Here is a 21,150-nt window from a genome sequence, read left to right on the forward strand (position 1 = left end):
TTGTGGTCAGAAAATTTTTAAGCACATAATTGGAAAGATTTCATATTGTTTGTTAATTAAATGTGTACTTGCCTCATTCTAAAAATAATCCAAACTGGCTATAATTGGATGCTGTAATCAATGAGTCACCAACTGCCATTTGGAAAGTTTCATTTATATTTTAAAATTTCTAAATTACTTTTTATCAATTACTATTTCTGTGTACTAAATTGTGACCTAAAGCTTCATCTTTCATGGCTAACAATAAATAGCAATCTTTAAAGAGTTATTTAAACAAAAATGATGATGTCCAAACAAAATATTACAACTTTTTAAAATAGTTACAATAGAACCTAATAAAACCTAACACTAATAGGATAGTATATTCAGTGACAGATAAATAAAAGGAGAAATCAATTTTTAAAAAACACAGAGATCAGTAGAATTCTATCCTGATATAATTTAATGAGGGATTCTAGTGAGAAGAAAGAGAGTTTGTATGGTCATTTCAATTTGAAAAGATTTATTCTATTCTTGGGTAGCCTGCTTATATTTTATCACTCATTCATTAAAACTGCTGAAAATGTAGTACAACTAAATTTATCGTTTTTCTATCAAGAGAAAAATCCAGAATCTCTTTTAAAAACAGCCTTATGGCCAAGACAAAACCTAGTCAGAAGTTACTTGAGTGAAATGCCAGAAAAGTCATGGACTCATAAGCAAACCCCAGGAAGTCTTTTCGAAAACTTGTGGGTGAGAAGTGAACTCAGCCAGGGCAGGGTGTGGCATCCTAAATGAAGTTAGGCCTTCAGAGGAGAAGCCACTGTTCCTCCCACTTCCCTGGGGAGGGGAGGAGTGGTGGTGATTTAAAAAGTACTTTAACATAATTGTTAATAGGAACTGTTTCGTGTGGCAGGCTCTTCGGATGATTTTCTTTCCCTTTTCTCCCTTCCTTCCTTCTTTCTTTCTTTCTTTCTTTCTTTCTTTCTTTCTTTCTTTCTTTCTCTTTCTTTTTCTTTCTCTTTCTTTCTTTTTCTTTCTTTCTTTCTCCCTTTCTTTCTTTCTTTCTTTCTCTCTTTCATCTCTTTTCTTTCCCTTCCTTCCTTCCTTCTTTCCTTCCTTCCTTCCCTCCCTCCCTCCTTCCTTCCTTTTCTTCCTTTCTATCTCTTTTTCTCTCCCTTCCTCTTTCCTCCCTCTCCTTTCCTCCCTTTCTCCCTCCTTCCTTCCTTACCTCTTTTGTACATTCCAAATTTTAATATTTATAATACTTGCATAATACAAAAAATTAAGAAAAAACTTTTAAAAACATTAAGAGTTTCAGTCTTTAAATTTTCTGCTTTTAATCTTTCTTTTGGCACAAAAAGGAAAATAAGAAATGTATCTCAAGCCCCACCAACTATGCAAAGGGATCCTTTGTGCCCTTGCTGGGGGCAACAAGGCCCATCGCAACAATTTCGTAGTAGTGCAAGTCTGTGATATTAGTTGTCTATCTTTTGTCCTATGTTATAGGCAGAGAAGAAAGAAAGATGGCTTGTAAAACTCATCAGGGGCTTCCCACCACTCTCAGGACAAATTCTAAGCTCCAGTGTGGCTGGAGTCTGGTGAACCAGGGCAGGATATGGAGAACATAAAAGGGGAGAGTTAGAGAAGGACTGTATGTGGGGGTGGGGTGGGGGGGAGATCTTGTAGGACCTTGCGGGTCTTTTGATGATTTTGCCTTTTACTCCCAGCGAGATAAAAAGCCGTTAGAGGGTTTCGTGCAGAAGAGTGATGCAATTCGAGAGATCATCCTGGCTGCTATATTGAGAATGGCTGGCAGAGGGGCAAGGGTAAAAGCAAGGAGATCTGTTGTGGAGTTATTGCTGTGTACAATTCAAGTAAGAGATGATGGTGGATTAGACATGGATGGAAGAAAGTGATGGTGAAAACGGGCAGGATTCTGGATACATTTTGAAGATAGAGTGCATGGGATTTACTGTAGATTGGATCTGGGACGAGAGAAGGTGCCAAGGATGACTCTAAGTTTTTTGGCCTGAGAAACCAGGGGCATGTAGTTACTATAGAGATAGAGGAGACTGAGAGAAGTAGGTTTGTATGTGGGGCAGAGTGGAGAGGATAATAGGAGTAGATCAGGAGCTTAGTTAAAGACATGCCAATTTTGAGATACCTATTAGGAATCATGATATCCTTAAGGAGGCATAAGGGGATGGGACCTAGCTCGTGGGTAGAGGGATTGGACCATGATAGTTTATTCTAAGCACTTGGAGACAAGATAAAAATACAGGTACAGATACAGTAGATGGGTGGATGTGGTGGTGGGAGCTTGAGGAAGCTCTTTTCTGATTGTTCCTATTTTCTCAGTGAAAGGAGAAGCAAGGTTATCTGCTGAGAATGAGCATGGAGGAGAAGGTTATTACAAACGTTTCTCTTTGAGAGAAATAAAAGATGTGAAACATGTTATCTAGGAGAATTGAAAAATGAGTGGACTATAGAAATATAGTATATGGTATTTGCATAGTATTGTAGTTATGAATTTAAAGTGACTCCGGTCAGAATGGTTGTGTGTTTTTCTCCAACCTATTCAGCTACCTGGGGCATCTGGTTCAGGGTCTCTCAAAAGGCTGTAATCAAGGTATTGGGCAAGGCTTAGTTTTCTGCTTCAAGGTCTCACTGCAGTGCAATCAAGGTGTCAGCTGGGCTGCATTCTCTTCTGGAGGCTCGATTGGAGTAGAATCCACTTCCAAGCTGGCAGATTGTTGGCAGAATTTATTTCCTGATGGCTGTAGGACTGCAAACTTCAAGGTTTTTTGTTTATTTGTATTTTTACTGGCTGGAGGCCACTCTCAGCTCCTAGAACATGTGTGAAGTTCCCTGCCATGTGCTCTCTCCATAGGCAGTTCTCAACATAGCAGTTTGTTTCTTCAAGGCCAGTAAAAAAAGTCAAAGTGAGTCTGCTAGCAAAAAGTCTTAAATAATATAACCTAATAATTGGCATGACATCCCATCACTTTTGTCATATAGCATAATGTATTCATGGGAATAATTATCTCTTCACCTTTTCCATATTCTATTGGAAGCGAGTCATGGGTGCTGCCCACCTTCGAGGGGAGGGGATTACACAATCCAGGAGGCAGGGATCATGGGATTTACTTTAGAGTCTGTCTGCTGCACCATTCTAGTCCCAATACCTGACACCCAGTAAGCCAAACTTAGTAAATATTAGTTTTTAAACAAAAGCTTACCAAGGTCTTATTCTGAGTCAGAAACTGCTCTAAGCACTTTAAAAATATTAATCCCCACAGCAACCCTAGTAGGTAGGTCCTATCATTATCCCCATTTTACAGATGGGGGGATGAGGGACAGAGACATCAATTAATTCAGGGTCATTCAGCTAAGTAATTGCATAGTCAGCACTTAAACTCATGCTCTCTGGCTTCAGAGTCCATATTCTTACCTATTATGCTAAGCGGCCAAAAACAAAGTGAATGAATAAATGAGTGCTGTTGAGAGGTAGAGGAAATAATTACCCAGCAGCTCTAAGAACCAAGTAAGTTTTGAAACTGCATTTTGTATTTCAATTTTGATGCTAAGCCAGTTGGCACTATCTGAGACTTTTATTGCGATTTTAGGTCTTTTTTCTATTAATATTAAGTAACACAGGCCAAGTGGAGAGGTGGAGCCTGGAACAAAAAAAATGTGTGGAACTCCTTGCTGTGCCTGAGATTTCTCGGAGGTGACATGCCATTTTTATCTTTTCCTTATTTAAAGATATTACCTGGAAAATATAAAGTAAATTTCAGCTGTAGTAGATTCATAAGGAAGGAATAGGTGACTAGGAGATATCTCCAACAATAACAACTTATGCTCTACCTTGGTTTGTCATTCATATTGAGTTGAGAGGCATAAGAGAACAATGACCAGATAGGTGGTGAGACAGGTTTAGAACAAAATATGTTGCAGCTCTGGTTTCAGTGCTGGCCAGATGCCATTCTAGGCTAAGTTTCTAAGGAATTTCCCCTGGGGACAGCCCCCCTGTACTTTAGAAATATCCAGCTAAGTGGCCTCCGAAGAGGGTGCCTTAAATATTTGACCCAGGACTCAGAATGGTAGAGAACCTTTTAGCTTGAAGAGAAGAAAATACACTGGAAACATGTATTATGGTGGTTGAGGTTTTTAATGACTGGATTATTTTTCCACTCATTAAATCCAGAAAAACCCTGTTATACAGTGTTAGGCTTCTCATTTTGGTTCTGCTTCTTAATTATCTGTTCTATCCTTCAATAAATCACTTAACTTTAGGTGGGTTTTGTTTCCTTTTCTATTAATTAAGGGAGATGGACCAGACAATCTCTGGCTAACAGCACTGGAATGGAATTTAAAGTCCACTCTCCCACACAACAGCCTACTCAGTTTGGAGTCCTGAGGCTGTGTATCTCTGTAATGATTACACACAGCACTCATCTACTCTCTCCCTGGTTCATTTCTTCCTGTTATTTATTTACTTCCTAGATTATAGTCAGTTTAGAGGGGCTGTACTTGTAAATATATATATATATATATATATATATATATATATATATATATATATATATATAAAACAGGGTGTATTCGTTATTTCACAATATTTCAAAACACAGCCTGAGCTACAGAAAATTTAGAGTGGGAGGAGTGATGAGCTATTAAGTTAGGATGACTCAAGTTCTAGGAAAATATCAACAGGAAAGTCAAAGCCCTAATTCCTCCACCACTCATCTGTTTGTCTCTTGGAAATAGTGATCTCATGAAACACTCATGCGAGCCTTGAGCTAAGCCAGACATCCTGGTGATCTGATGAACTGCTGGGAAATAACCTGGGTCCTTTAGATGTTCAGGGGCCTAGCTGAGGCCATCACATTCAGGACAGTGAAGGGAGGACTCCTGGTGTATGCTCACTAATACCAGCCCACTGTTTGAAAAGTCTGTGGGGATCCTCACTGGTTGTACTACAAAAGGAAGTGTGGACAGACTGGCACATATCCGATACAACTGCAGGGAAAAACAAGCAAGCAAGTAGGCTCTTTACTTGTTAAGTAACATACCTGCTTTTCTGAAATTAAAAAATATACATTGTCTTAATTGTAAAATATTTTTCACTTTAGTAAATTTAGAAAACACCCCAAAGTCACCGGAATCCCATTGTCCCTAAAAGACAAAACATAAGATCTTCTTTGGTATACACTTCTGAATTTTTGAATGTGTCTGATAATAGCCCATTTAAAACACCTTTCTTGGAATCCCAACATGATTCTGTCTGTTTAATAGAGGACCACTCCATTTCCCTTATTTTCTTTATTTTTCTTTCCTTCTCTTATTAATTCACCTAACACTTACTGAATAATTGCTGTGTGCTAGGTCCTTTCTCTTTTAATTCTCTTATATTGCATGTATTGTTATCTCTAGTTTGTAGATAAGGAAACGGAAGTTCAGTGAATTAGGGTGATTTTTCCTAATCTCACAGCCTCTACCTACCTATTATCTCAACTATCTAATCTATCTTACCTATCTATCTAACTAATGAAAGTATTATCTATTTTTATTTTAAAGCCAAGCTGGGATCATACGTACTACCTAAAATACATACCCTTTGGTAAATATTCCCTTTTCGATGCTTCTGATTTCACAGTTTATTTAGTACCAACCCTACTAGATCTCTTGCTAAGTTCTCTGAGTACAAATTCCTTGGTTTCTTTTGCTAAGGAGGCATCAGGTGTTGCCAGTGTGAAAACAAATAACTGGCTCATAGAAGCCCCATTATTAAGGCTGAGGATCAAGGGGTGGTGCCTTAAAGAGTGAGGCTTCTCACCTCCTGGCTCTCTCAAACCCTATTGGCCTATCCATTTTTTTTTTTTTTTTTGCGGTACGCGGGCCTCTCACTGTTGTGGCCTCTCCCGTTGCAGAGCACAGGCTCCGGACGCGCAGGCCCAGCGGCCATGGCTCACGGGCCCAGCCGCTCCGCGGCATGTGGGATCTTCCCGGACCGGGGCACGAACCCGTGTACCCTGAATCGGCAGGCGGACTCTCAACCACTGCACCACCAGGGAAGCCCTGGCCTATCCTTTTAAGAAATTTCTTTATTTTATTCTCTCCCTCCTCTGAGCTCTGAAATCCTTCATTTGTGCATTCACTGTGGCACTTATGGCCCCTTGGCTTGAAAAAGGAACATCTCCCCCATGTTTATATATTCCCTGGGGACCCAGACCCTAGTTTTTGATTCCCCTTGGTATCTATCACAAGGACTGGCACAGAACAACCCAATAAACATATTTTGAAAAAACATCTATTTGTTCTTGATTGAATACTGAAAAATGTGCCAGTTTGTTCTTAAGAGAATAGTTCAAGCCCAGGGACATCCATATAAATATCCAGGGATTCCAGGCCATTCCCCACTCTGCACAACACGTTTCCATACTCCTCATCTAAGCCTCACTGTTTTCAACTGGAAGGTTGAGAATTAGAGCAAAACACTTTCCTAGCATTATTCCTGTCCTAAGGGAGCACAGCTGTCACCCAAAACAGCACTGTGTGGCATTTACAGTTTCCCAGGTGATGAGGCTTTCCGACCCAGTGATTGAGGGCATGTGACAGGGGACAGGCAAACGATTCTGTTGACTCTCACACCTTCGGTCCTTTCCTCCAGAGCTGTGTGCTCCGTGGGTTAAAGATTTTCTTTTTTTGTTTGGACTGATAGTGAAGAACTCCACCATTAGTTGTATTCTAATTTTTTGAACTTTAAAATTTTTATATAATTTCAACCTTACAGAGAAATTGTCGAGCAGTACAAAGAAGTTCCATATACCCGTTACCCAAATTCACTAATTGCTAGCATTTTCCCCCAAATATGCATTTCTATCACATATACACACCTAAGTATGCAATTGCTGTACTGGGATTAATAATCATGAGTTCATACTAACTTCAATTCCAATCTGCACTAAAGAGGTAATTCTAGCCTCTCTGCCTTTCCATATGTGTAATTTTCTTCTCCAGAAGTAACTTCTCTCTCATTATCTTCAACATATTGTCATTTGCTCACCTCCACGATACAAACAAAAGTTTCAGAATTGCTAACCCACACCACTGTGAAAAGCCAACCTACTAACTAGTTTAACACTTGTTTACAATTCATTTTGTCTTTAGATTGAGGGTAGAAAGTTAAAATACTGTGCCCATAGGTATATTCATGTCAAAATCACCAAATTGTCCATTTTAAATATCTGTAGTTTATTTTAACTCAACCTCAATAAAGCTGTGAAAAAATACTGTCTTCAAAAGTTACTTGGGTTAATTCCCCCAAGGAACCTTCTTAAAAAGTTATGTTATTTAAGATATAATTAGGTTGATTTGTTTCTCTTTGGTTTCTGTTTCAGGGTTCAACCTCCCTCTTTGTTATTTTTATTTCATTTTTTGAATATGTAAAGCATTAACAGGGTTCCAAAAGTCAAAACTATACAGAAAGTTGTATTTAGAAAAGTGCGACTTCCCTCCCCATTCCTCCACTTGATTCCTACCCACCCTCTGCAGGTAACTAATCTTATTGGTTTCTGTTTTGTCTTTCCTGCTTTGTTTTGTTTCCAAAAATAAGCAGATGTTTGTACATTTTCTTATTTCCCCTTCTTTCATTATGTATACTTGTTTGCACTTTGCTTTTTTTCCCACATACCAATGTCCTGAAAGTCACCCCTTTTCAGTTCGTATCAGTCTCTCTTTTTGTTTTTTGTAGTATTCCATGTAGCTATGTAGTATTCCATATTTTCTTCTACTACCTGTATGATTTCATACTTTACTCTTAGATCTCTGATGTGTTTGGAGTTTATTCTTATGAACGGTGTGAAGTATGGATCTAGTTTCATCTTTTTCCAAGTGGCTACCTAGTTGTCCCATTTACTCAAAAGTCCAGTGGTTTGAGATGCCACCTTTATGATATAGTACTTGGGCCTATTTTGGACTGTCTAGTCTATTCCATTTGACTATCTATTCACAATTGTTCACGTTGTTCACAGCTATTCACAATCTACCACATTGTTTTAATTATAGAGGTTTCATAGAAAATTTTGGTATCTGGGAGGTAGGCTTCTTATTGTAGTTTTTTTTTTTTTCAGTGTTTTCCTAGTTATCCTTTCATGTTCTTTTTCCATGAGCACTTTGGTATCAGCTTGTCTAGTTTATACATTTATAAGATGGAGTGTAATTTATACACTAACAAAGGGTGTTTTTCCTTTTATCAAGTATCTTTGTGGCTTTTGTGTAGGAATGTTTTACAGCTTTCTTTATACAGGTTTTGCACATTTTGTGTTACATTTAATGTCCTTTGTTGTTATCGTAAATGGGATTTTCCTCTATTATCATGTCTTCTAACTAGTTGTTTGTGTATATGAAAACGATTGACTTCTGTTCATTTTATAGCCTTACTGAAATCTTTTATGATTTAGTCTTATCATTGATTCTCATAGTTTGAATTAATCTTATTGATTTTCTAGAGTTTTCCAGGTACTCTCATGTCATTTGAAATTCAAGGTAGTTCTGCCTATTCTTTTCTAATTCTTAAGTTTCTTACAATTCCTCTTAATTGCATTAGAAGAGATCTTCAGTGTAATGTTAAATAATCATGGATAGTGAGCATCCTCGCCTTCTCTGCCATTATTTTTAAATTTAATTTTATTAATTTTTTCTGCCCCACGTGGCATGCGGGGTCTTAGTTCCCCAACCAGGGATTGAACCCACACCCCCATGCAGTGGAAGCATGAAGTCTTAACCACTGGACTGCCAGGGAAGTCACTGCTGTTAGTTTTTAAAAGACTATGTATATAAAAAATATTTTAAAAGACAGAAATAACTCTTTAGGTAAGACATTTCTGGATATTTATCTGGTAAGATGAGATTATGGCCCTTTTTATGCCTAGAAACTAGAAAAATATTTTTAGCACAAAGGGTAAAAGTAAAAATTTGATTTTATAATAGTTCGTTGAAAACACTTGTGTTGGGCTCAGTTCTTCCTTTTTTCTTTAATGAACTCTTTAATAGTGATTTTTCTCTTTATTCATTCATTCATCTAAGATTTATAGAATGCCTATAATACTCCAGACACTATTACAGAGTCTTTATCTTTTAATTTTTACTACACCCATGTGAGTTAGGTATTATCCTCATTTTATAAAGGAAGAAATCAGGGTTGAACTGTGATTTTGAATCTGGTCTCCTACGTCAAATTTTTCTAAATTCTCATATATTTCTTCCTCAGGGAGTAGAAATGTAGATGAGTGACACCCAGTATATTTTTAGAAAGCAATTGTCTTACATTCTCTTCCCTTCCTTAAAGGTCACAAAGCTGTATTATTGTGGGGAGGCTTCTAGGTCTCTTCAAGTGGGAACTCAGCAACATTAATGGGAGTAATTTTGTTTTTAGTTATCATGAAAGGTTTGAGGGAAATGTTCTTTATAGTATCAGGGATCCAAACAACAAAAGGTTTTCCAGATGATGGTAAGTATATAAAGGTATTCAGGACCTAGAACAGTGCCTGACATAGCATAAGCACTCACATAAAAACAATTACAATTTATTTAGTATTTACTCTGTTCATTGTTCTTGTATTGACTGGTTTAATCCTCACAACACCCCTAAGGGGCATAATTATTATTGTCTGTATTTTATAGACGAGAAAACTGATGTAGAAAAGTTAAGTTGCCAAAGATTCCAAGCAATAAAGAAGCTGGAATTCTGCAGATCTCATGTTCATAACCACTACAACTATAAATCTTTCAAACAAATGGATGACATTCTGTGATCATGAAAGATAGTGTTCAATCTCCTGAATGTATAACTACCAGCATTACTCATCCAGGGTAAAATTTTCAGTTACTTAATGCAGTGGATGATTTTGAAATTGATAAAGAAAATTAAAAGGCTCTTGCACTCAAGAAGGTGGAAGAAAGGCACTGAGATGCCTGAATTTCTTAAGTATTTTGTTAAATCTAGATGTTTTGGTATTTCAACATTTTGGACTTCTTGCAGAAACTGTGCCAAGTGCCACGCGTAAACACAGCTTTTAAAGGCACAGTGCCGAGCATATAATCGCATGTGCACATCCACACAAGGTTATATGGTATACAGGCAATAATAAACAGTCGCACAGCAACGGCCTTGGAGGTCAACCAGTCCGCCCAGGGAGGTTAAGACCACAGTCACACAAAGCTGACATCGGGCTCAGTCTCTATGGCGCGCGCTTTTCATTTTCTCAGGTTACCTAATACATTTGCTTGCATTTCCTCTCTTGTTTTTTTTTTTTTTTTTTTTTTTTTTGGTGCCCATTTGTGCAAAGGTAAATGGGTCTGGTTTCACGTGCTTGCGACCCCAAACACCATAGAACAGAAACACAGTCAGGGCCCTGACTACCTGGCCAACTTGAGACGAAATAGTAGCGCAAGGTCAGAGGGCGCGACAGGCCCGCCCCTGGGGTTCTGAGCTGAGACGTCTGCTGCCGCGCTTTCGCAACCCTCCGTGTGGGTGGTCGGACAAACGCAACCCGGATGACACAGCTCCCAGTCCAGCTCCGCGGTCCGTTTTGGAAAAAGGGGGGCGTCCCGAGCCGTGGGGCCACAGGAAAGACTAGGAGCCGCAGGAGGGCACCTCGAGGAACAACACAGTGACGTCAGGGATCTTAGGGCCTAGCCGTGGTACCTCCGCTGGGCTCGAAACTCGCCCCACCCAGCGAACGCAAAGGACACCCCTCCCAGCCGGGAGGACGCTGGGGGCGGGGCCACCTACTGACAGGACCCTCGCGCCATCCCCATTGGACTGGAGAATGAGTGACGCGAGAGGCCCCGCTCCTCCCCGCCCCGCTCCTTCGCGGCGCTCCTCTCCGCGCCCGCCTCGTCGCTTGCGCTGTGGGCGCTGACGTGTCTGGGCGGGTGGTTGCGACGCCTCCCCGCGCGGGCAGCCACTCGTCGCGGCGACTGAGGGGCGGGGTGGCCGGGGCCGGCGCTCCCCCTGGCCCCAGCTCCCGGCCCGCCCCGCCGCCCCGGCCCCCTGGATGAGGGTATATATTCGGAGCGGGCGCTGGACGCCGATGAGTGGCCGCGCCGAAGGAGCCGGAGCTGGGCGGAGCTGTGGTCGCGCCGAGAGAGGTGAGGGGCTCCCAGCTCAGTCGCTGTCTACTCTTGGCACCCTGGAGGAGATGGCGGGACTCGGGACCCGGGGCGGGTGGGGGCCTGGTGCCGCCACGCACACGCTTCCACGGCCACGCGCGCGACGTGGACACGCGGCGCACGTACGTGCAAAGAGCCAGCAACCTGGCACACGCCGAGGAGCGCGCTGCCCACCCACACTGCTCCCGTGTGGCCCGCAGCGCTTCTCAGCCTCGGCGACCCCGCTGGGAGTGCTGGCATGAGGGCGCCCACATGGGCAATGTCTGCAGTCAGGGGTTTGTCAAGCGGTTGGGAGCGGAGCCTCGACAGGACCTGGGATGGGGGCCTTGAGGTTCTCAGGCTAGGGCCTTGTGCACAGTTATGCCAAGCTTGGGGGGCCTACAGTGGGGACAAGTCGTTGGAACTGTGCGGTGGGAGTGAGTTGGGGTGTCCTGTGTAAATGAGGGAAAGACTCTGAAAGCGTTGATGGTAAGGATTGGAGATACTTGTGGGGGCCATGAAAGTGGGACAAAGGCTACTTGCCACTTTCGTTTTGTTTTAATACTGGTGATGGAAGAGGGTTGAAATTTCTGGCTTTCCCCTGGCTTGGCCAAGCAGAAACATGGGATTGGAGGGTTCAGAGCACACATGTGCTGTATGGCTTCCCGAAGATTTTGTTAAGTTTGGCCTGACCCTATGCTATATTTATTTGTACATGGTTTATGAAATCTGAAATCAGGGAATAGTGATTATGATAATGTGTGTATGTTATTATGTAGTGCCTTTAGTTTAAGCGTTTTCTGGTGAAATTAACTAGGTGTGGATCGAAGGCAGTTTCTGTTCCTTCACTGTTATTGAGTTGCCTCACTTAGCTTGGGCTAAAAAAGACTTAATAGGCTATGCTGTGAAGCATTTAAAGGGTTCAATGGTCATGTCTCCTCCCCATGACTATTTTTCAAACGCTCTAAGAGGTTACTTATCAATTTGGGGGACATAATATAGCCGCAGATATAGAGGTAGGAAGGAGACCAGAAAAGGAGGGGGAAATACTAAATATCTTTTAAACTTGAATTTAAACTCTAATAAAGTTATATTTGATAATGGTGGGCTATTGCCAAATATGTCATTGTTTTAATGCAGATGCATTGCTATGGCCATGTAGCAAGTTCTGTCATAATTTCTAGATCTTCAACTTTTTCAGACTTTGGTTGTCAAAGTAAAAATCCTTGTCTAATTCTCTTATTTACTACTGCTTACCATTACACACATGCACACACCTCTTATCAGAATTAATGGAGAAAATAATACTATTTTTGTGGCATGGAGGTGGTTATGTCTGGTTCATCCTGTAAAGTTCCTCTCCTACTTGTCCTGTACATTTTCTTCCTTTCTCCATTCTGTTGGCTTATGAACTCAGTTTTGCAAAGTGAGTCAGGTATAAGAAAATCAAGTGTGTCTGTATTTTTGAATAAAGTACAAATCACCTGTTTCTCTTGCCACCCCTCTCTTTTTACACACATACACACATGCACATACACACGCACATGGAGATAACAGAGTCTTTCTCCTGAGGGTCAGTATAGCATGATGGTTAAGAACGTGAACTTAGGAGTCAGGCTGTTAGGGTTTGAATCCTAGCTCTGTCACTTTACTGGTTTTGGACCTTGAGCACGTTATCTCTGTGGCTCAATTTCTTCCTCTGTAAAGCAATCCCAATAACAGTACCTTAGAGTTGTTTTGAGGATTAGCAGCTATCTATAAAGCAATAAGAATCGTGCTGCCATATATATGTTAGTGTTCGTTGTTATTGCCCCTTCTAGGGACCCACAGATGTAGGTTCTCTTAACCTGAGTTTGTAAGTGGTGTTTGATGTTTAATAGTCCTCATGAGGTAGAGAGTATTATTAATCCCACTTTACAGGTGGGGAAACGGAGGCATAGGGAAATAAAGCTGAACTCCAGAATTTTGCTCTCAACTACCTTGTATACTGCCTTTTACTATTCTTACAGGAGAAGATACTTGCTTTTTCTTTGGTACCTACTTTTCCTCTGTCCTTTATATCTAAGCTAAGCAATTACAATGCAGTGATGATTCTTTACAGTGTGTCTCAAATTTATCCCTTTCACTCTTATTTCCTCTGCAACAAATCTGGTTGCTCTTTGGTTTTTCACACCTGCAGTTGTCTTTTAACTTGTTTTCCTGCTTCTAATTGTCCCTCCTTACAGTCTGTTTTGTGCCATGCTCTTTTCTCTCATCTCTCTAAAGCATGGTGGAACGACCCTGTTTAGTAATCTGTGTTGGCTTCCTGTTACCTCCTCTGTTTGGTCTAAATTCCTTTGCTTAGTTTTCAAGGCTCTTCATGGGTTAGCCCTAACCTACATCATTTCCCATCATTCTACATAAAACTTCAACTTTCTTACTGCTCTCCATCCTACACATGTTTACTTATCATGGCCACCAGGCTCTGCTTGTTTCCTAATCTTGTCTATATAATCTCTTCAACCCTTGAGACACAGCTAGATCATACTTACTTTGTGAACTCTTTCTGGACAATGCCTGTCTTCTCTTGCATTTATCTGTATTAGCTGAGTAGATTAAATATTTCCTCATTCTCCTATTTTTTATTACTATTAACATTTGGCTGGATTATCATGGAATGCTCTTAAAAAGCATCTCCTTATCACTTGATTGTTATGTGTGTATTGCTTGTCCTTTAGGGGTCAATTCTTTTTTTTTTATTTCATTTATTTTTTATACAGCAGGTTCTTATTAGTTATCTATTTTATACATATTAGTGTATACGTGTCAATCCCAATCTCCCAGTTCATCCCACTGCCACCCACCACATTCCCCCCTTGGTGTCCATACATTTGCTCTCTGCATCTGTGTCTCTATTTCTGCCATGCAAACTGGTTCATCTGTACCATTTTTCTGGATTCCACATATACACATTAATATACGATATTTGTTTTTCTCTTTCTGACTTCACTCTGTATGACAGTCTCTAGATCCATCCACGTCTCTAGAAATGACTCAATTTCGTTCCTTTTTATGGCTGAGTAATACTCCATTGTATATATGTACCAAATCTTTGTTATCCATTCGTCTGTCAATGGGAATTTAGGTTGCTTCCATGACCTGGCTATTGTAAATAGTGCTGCAATGAACATTGGGATGCATGTGTCTTTTTTTTTTTTTTTTTTTTTTTTTTGCGGTATGCGGGCCTCTCACTGTTGTGGCCTCTCTCATTGTGGAGCACAGCCTCCGGACGCGCAGGCTCAGCGGCCATGGCTCACGGGCCCAGCCGCTCCACGGCATGTGGGATCCTCCCAGACCGGGGCACGAACCCGCATCCCCTGCATCGGCAGGCGGACTCTCAACCACTGCGCCACCAGGGAAGCCCCTGCATGTGTCTGTTTGAATAATGGTTTTCTCTGGGTATATGCCCAGTAATGAGATTGCTGGGTCATATGGTAATTCTATTTTTAGTTTTTTAAGGAACCTCCATAGTGGCTGTATCAATTTACATTCCCACTAACAGTGTATGAGGGTTACCTTTTCTCCACACCCTCTCCAGCATTTGTTGTTTGTAGATTTTCTGATGATGCCTATTCTAACTGGTGTGAGGTGATACTTCATTGTAGTTTTGATTTGTATTTCTCTAATAATTAGTGATGTTGAGCACCTTTTAACGTGCTTCTTGGCCATATGTATGTCTTCTTTGGAGAAATGTCTATTTAGGTCTCCTGCCCATTTTTTGGTTGGGTTGTTTTTTTAATATTGAGCTGCTTGAGCTGTTTACATATTTTGGAGATTAATCCTTTGTCCATTGATTCGTCTGCAAATATTTTCTCCCATTCTGAGTGTTGTCTTTTCGTCTTGTTTGTAGTTTCCTTTGCTTTGCAAAAGCTTTTAAGTTTCATTAGGTCCCATTTATTTATTTTTGTTTTTATTTCCATTACTCTAGGAGATGGATCAAAAAAGATCTTGCTGTGATTTATGTCAAAGAGTGTTCTTCCTATGTCTTCCTCTAAGAGTTTTATAGTGTCCAGTCTTACATTTAGGTCTCTAATCCATTTTGAGTTTATTTTTGTGTATGGTGTTAGGGAGTGTTCTGATTTCATTCTTCTACGTGTAGCTGTCCAGTTTTCCCAGCACCACTTATTGAAGAGACTGTCTTTTCTCCATTGTATATCCTTGTCTCCTTTGTCATAGATTAGTTGACCATAGTATGTGGGTTTATCTCTGGGCTTCCTATCCTGTTTCATTGATCTATATTTCTGTTTTTGTGCTAGTACCATATTGTCTTGATTACTGTAGCTTTGTAGTATAGTCTGAAGTCAGGGAGCCTGATTCCTCCAGCTCCATTTTTTTCCCCTCAAGACTGCTTTGGCTATTTGGGATCATTTGTGTCTCCATACAAATTTTAAGATTTTTTTGTTCTAGTTCTGTAAAAAATGCCACTGGTATTTTGATAGGGATTGCATTGAATGTACAGATTGCTTTGGGTAGTATAGTCATTTTCACAATATTGATTCTTCCAATCCAAGAGCATAGTATATGTCTCCATCTGTTTGTATCATCTTTGATTTCTTTCATCAGTGTATTATAGGTTTCTGAGTACAGGTCTTTTACCTCCTTAGGTAGGTTTATTCCTAGGTATTTTATTCTTTTAGTTGCAATGGTGAAATTAAGGATTGTTTCCTTAATTTCTCTTTCTGATCTTTCGTTGTTAGGAATGCAAGAGATTTCTGTGCATTAATTTTGTATCCTGCAACTTTACCAAATTCATTGATGAGCTCTAGTAGTTTTCTGGTGGCATCTTTAGGATTCCCTTTATATAGTATCATGTCATCTGCAAAGAGTGACAGTTTTACTTCTTCTTTTCCAATTTGTATTTCTTTTATTTCTTTTTCTTCTCTGATTGCCATGGCTAGGACTTCCAAAACTATGTGGAATAGTAGTGGTGAGAGTGGACATTCTTGTCTTGTTCCTGATCTTAGAGGAAATGCTTTCAGTTTTTCACCATTGAGAATGATGTTTGCTGTGGGTTTATCGTATTTGGCCTTTATTATGTTGAGGTAGGTTCCCTCTGCGCCCACTTTCTGGAGAGTTTTTATCATAAATGGGTGTTGAATTTTGTCAGAAGCTTTTTCTGCATCTACTGAGATGATCATATGGTTTTTCTTCTTCAATTTGTCAATATGGTGTATCACATTGATTGATTTGCATATATTGAAGAATCCTTGCATCCCTGGGATAAATCCTACTTGATCATGGTGTATGATCCTTTTAATCTGCTGTTGGATTCTGTTTGCTAGTATTTTGTTGAGGATTTTTGCATCTATATTCATCAGTGATATTGGCCTGTACTTTTCTTTTTTTGTAGTTTCTTTGTCTGGTTTTGGTATCAGGGTGATGGTGGCCTCATAGAATGAGTTTGGGAGTGTTCCTTCCTCTGCAAGTTTTTGGAAGAGTTTGAGAAGGATGGGTGTTAGCTCTTCTCTAAATGTTTGATAGAATTCACCTGTGAAGCCATCTGGTCCTGGACTTTGTTGGAAGATTTTTTTTTTTTTTTTTTTTTTGTGGTACGCAGGCCTCTCACTGTCGTGGCCTCTCCCATTGCGGAGCACAGGCTCCGGACGCGCAGGCTCAGTGGCCATGGCTCATGGGCCTAGCCGCTCCGTGGCATGTGGGATCTTCCCGGACCAGGGCACGAACCAGTGTCACCTGCATTGGCAGGCGGACTCTCAACCACTGTGCCACCAGGGAAGCACTGTTGGAAGATTTTTAATCACAGTTTCAATTTCATTACTTGTGATTGGTCTGTTCATATTTTCTATTTCTTCCTGGTTCAGTGTTGGAAGGTTATACCTTTCTAAGAATTTGTCCATTTCTTCCAGGTTGTCCATTTTATTGGCACAGAGTTGCTTGTACTAGTCTCTTATGATGCTTTGTATTTCTGCGGTGTCCACTGTAACTTCTCCTTTTTCATTTCTAATTTTATTGATTTGAGTCCTCTCCCTCTTTTTCTTGAGTCTAGCTAAAGGTTTATCAGTTTTGTTTATCTTCTCAAAGAACCATCTTTTAGTTTTATTGATCTTTGCTATTGTTTTCTTTGTTTCTGTTTCATTTATTTCTGTTCTGATCTTTATGATTTCTTTCCTTCTACTAACTTCAGGTTTTGTTTATTCTTCTTTCTCTAGTTCCTTTAGGTGTAAGGTTACATTATTTGAGATTTTTCTTGTTTCTTGAGGTAGGATTGTATTGCTATAACTTCCTTCTTAGAACTGCTTTTGCTGCATCCCATATGTTATAGATCTTCATGTTGTCGTTGTAATTTGTCTCTAGGTATTTTTTGATTTCCTCTTTGATTTCTTCAGTGATCTCTTGGTTTTTTAGTAGTGCACTGTTTAGCCTCCATGTATTTGTGTTTTTTACAGTTTTTTTCCTGTAATTGATTTCTGATCTCATAGCGTTTTGGTCAGAAAAGATGCTTGATATTTCAGTTTTCTTAAATTTTCCAAGACGTGATTTGTGACCCAAGATGTGATATTATCCTGGAGAATGTTCCATGTGCACTTGAGAAGAAAGTGTATTCTGCCACTTTTGGGTGGAATGTCCTTTAAATATCAATTAAATATGTCTGCTCTATTGTGTCATTTAAAGCTTGTGTTTCTGTATTAATTTTCTGTCTGGATGATCTGTCCATTGGTGAAAGTGGGGTGCTAAAGTCTCCCACTATTATTGTGTTACTGTCAATTTCCTCTTTTATAGCTGTTAGCAGTTGCCTCATGTATTGAGGTGCTCCTATGTTGGGTGCATATATATTTATAATTGCTATATCTTCTTCTTGGATTGATCCCTTGATCATTATGTAGTCTCCTTCCTTGTCTCTTGTAACATTCTTTATTTTAAAGTCTATTTTGTCTGATATGCATATTGATTCTCCAGCTTTCTTTTGATTTCCATTTGCATGGAATATCTTTTTCCATCCCCTCACTTTCAGTCTGTATGTGTCCCTGGGTCTGAAGTGGGTCTCTTGTAGACAGCATATATATTGGTCTTTTTTTGGTATCTGTTCAGTGAGCCTGTGTCTTTTGGTTGGAGCATTTAATCCATTCACTTTTAAGGTAATTATTGACATGTATGTTCATTTTACCATTTTCTGAATTGTTATGGGTTTGCTTTTGTAGGTCCTTTTCCTCTCATGTGTTTGCTGGGTAGAGTAATCTTGGTTGTACATTCTCCCTTTCATAACTTTAAATAAGTTGTGCCACTCCTTTCTGGCTTGTAGAGTTTCTGCTGAGAAATCAGCTGTTAACCTTATGGGAGTTCCCTTATATGTTATTTGGCGTTTTACCCTTGTTGCTTTCAGTAATGTTTCTTTGTCTTTAATTTTTGTCAATTTGATTACTGTGTGTCTTGGCGTGTTTCTCCTTGGGTTTATCCTGCCTGGGACTCTTTGCGCTTCCTGGATTTGGGTGGCTATTTCTTTTCCCGTGTTAGGGAAGTTTTCTACTATAATCTCTTCAGGTATTTTCTTGGGTCCTTTCTCTCTCTCTTCTCCTTCTGGGACCCCTGTAATGCAAATGTTGTTGGTTTAATGTTGGCCCAGAGGTCTCTTAGGCTGTCTTCATTTCTTTATTCTGTTCCGCAGCAGTGAATTCCACCATTCTGTCTTCCAGGTCACTTATCCGTTCTTCTTCCTCAGTTATGCTGCTATTGTTTCCTTCTAGTGTATTTTTCATTTCAGTTATTGTACTGTTCATCTGTTTGTTTTTTCTTTAATTCTTCTAGAACTTTGTTAAACATTTCTTGCATCTTCTCGATCTTTGCCTCCATTCTTTTTCTGAGGTCCTGTATCATCTTCACTATCATTATTCTGAATTCTTTTTCTGGAAGGTTGCCTGTCTCCACTTCATTTAGTTGTTTTTCTGGGGTTTTATCTTGGTCCTTCATCTGATACAACATCCTCTGCCTTTTCATTTTGTCTCTTTTTCTGTGAATGTGGTTTTCCTTCCATAGGCTGCAGAATTGTAGTTCTTCTTGCTTCTGTTGTCTGCCCTGTGGTGGATGAGGCTATCTAAGAGGCTTGTGCAAGTTTCCTGATGGGAGGGACTGGTGGTGGGTAGAGCTGGGTGTTGCCCTGGTAGGCAGAGCTCAGTAAAACTTTAATCTGCTTGTCTGCTGATGGGTGGGCCTGGGTTCCCTCCCTGTTGGTTGTTTGGCCTGAGAAGACCCAGTACTGGAGCCTACCAGTGGAGCTCTTTGGTGGGGCTAATGGTGGACTCTGGGAGGGCTCACGCCAAGGAGCATTTCCCAGAACTTCTGCTGCCACTGTACTTGTCCCTGTGGTGAGTCACAGCCACCCCCCACCTCTGCAGTAGGCCCTCCAACACTAGCAGGTAGGTCCAGTTCAGTCTCCCTTGGGCTCACCGCTCTCTCTGCTGGGTCCCGGTGCACACACTACTTCGTGTGTGCCCTCCAAGAGTGGAGTCTCCACTTCCCCCAATCCTGTCAAAGTCCTGCAATCAAATCCCACCGGCCTTCAAAGTCTGATTCTCTAGGAATTCCACCTCCTCTTGCCGACCCACAGTTTGGGAAGCCTGATGTGGGGCTCAGAACCTTCACTTCACTGGGTCGACCTCTGTGGTATAAGTGTTCTCCAGTTGGTGCATCACCCACCCAGCGGCTATGGTATTTGATTTTATTGTCATTGCGCCCCTCCTACCATCTCATTGTGGTTTCTCCCCTGTCTTAGGATGTGAGCCATCTTTTTTGGTGAGTTCCAGTGTCCTCCTGTTGATGATTGTTTAGCAATTGTGATTCTGGTGCTCTCGCAAGAGGGAGTGAGCACACGTCCTTCTGTTCCACCATCTTGAACCAATCTCCTGGGCTCAATTCTTAGTAAAGACAGTGGACATATTTTATTGCTTCTTTGTGGAAGTTGCTCTTGAAATAAAATGTATTTTTTATAATTATAGGGTTCCTGTCTTCTTGATATTGTTGTATTCTGAATTCTGTGTTTCTGTCCTTAGGGATAAAAGGAGAAGGGTTGAAATATTAAACAGTCAAGTGTTCTTTCAGTAGTAGCTTAGTGGTCAGAGAGGAGTAGTATAGAGGCAACTAGAGCCCTGGGATCAGACTGTCTGCATTCACACCCTAGCTCCACCAGTCAGCCGGGTTGCTTTGCCTCTCTGTGCCTCATTCTCCTCAACTGTAAAGCGATGATAATAATAGTATTTATGTCATAGAGCTGTTGAAAATTACATGAGACCATGTAGGTAAAGTACTTGGTGCGGTGCCTCGTATATAAGAATAATTAGCATTGTCTTACAAGTTTGATCTCTTATGAGTATGATCATGATGGAAGGGCAGAATTTCCTTAACAGCAAGGGTTTTTAAAATTTTTTTATTTTTTATTTTATTAAAGATTTATTTTGGCCACAGTGTGGGGCTTGCAGGATCTTACTTCCCCAACCAGGGATTGAACCCGGGCCCTGGCAGTGAAAGCACTGAGTCCTCTAACCACTGGACCACAGGGAACTCCCAAGACTTTTTTTTTTTTTTTTTTTTAATGTACTTACTTTTAGCAGGAAAAGTCTCCTCAGGTTTTGAGGTTGGACTTTGACCTGCTATTCATTTCTTTTCTCTTTCAGGTTTACAGGTACAGAAATTACACCCCAGTTATCACAAAACTTGGCTACCAGAGCATTATGAACGTTAATGCCCTCAAACTCAGGTTGTCCAAAGCTGGGCAAGAACACCTGTTGCAATTCTGGAATGAGCTGGAAGAAGCCCAACAGGTAGAACTTTTCACAGAGCTCCAGGCCATGAACTTTGAGGAGCTGAACTTCTTTTTTCAAAAGGCCATTGAAGGATTTAACCATTCCTCCCAGCCAGAGAAAGTGGACGCACGGATGGAACCTGTCCCTCGAGAGGTGTTGGGCAGTGCTACCAGGGATCAAGATCAGCTGCAGGACTGGGAAAGTGAAGGTACTGAGCATG

General features: G+C 40.6%; 1 protein-coding gene across 4 annotated transcripts in view; it reads left to right on the plus strand.

Moving 5' to 3' along the window:
- The first annotated feature begins 10,934 nt into the window (after nucleotides 1–10,934).
- The window catches only part of UAP1 (UDP-N-acetylglucosamine pyrophosphorylase 1), a 39,857-nt gene continuing 29,641 nt past the window's right edge, over nucleotides 10,935–21,150 (plus strand). For 3 of the 4 annotated variants that reach the window (XM_060090844.1, XM_060090845.1, XM_060090846.1), the window contains exons 1-2: nucleotides 10,936–11,139; nucleotides 20,802–21,138. In XM_060090844.1, coding sequence (XP_059946827.1) covers nucleotides 20,859–21,138 — 280 coding nt within the window. In that variant the 5' untranslated portion in view covers nucleotides 10,936–11,139; nucleotides 20,802–20,858. Of the gene's footprint in view, nucleotides 11,140–20,801; nucleotides 21,139–21,150 lie in introns of all 4 variants that reach the window. The other variant, XM_060090847.1, reaches the window with a different exon arrangement.

This window comes from Mesoplodon densirostris, chromosome 2 (genome assembly GCF_025265405.1).
Source record: "Mesoplodon densirostris isolate mMesDen1 chromosome 2, mMesDen1 primary haplotype, whole genome shotgun sequence".
Taxonomy (NCBI): Eukaryota; Metazoa; Chordata; class Mammalia; order Artiodactyla; family Ziphiidae; genus Mesoplodon; species Mesoplodon densirostris.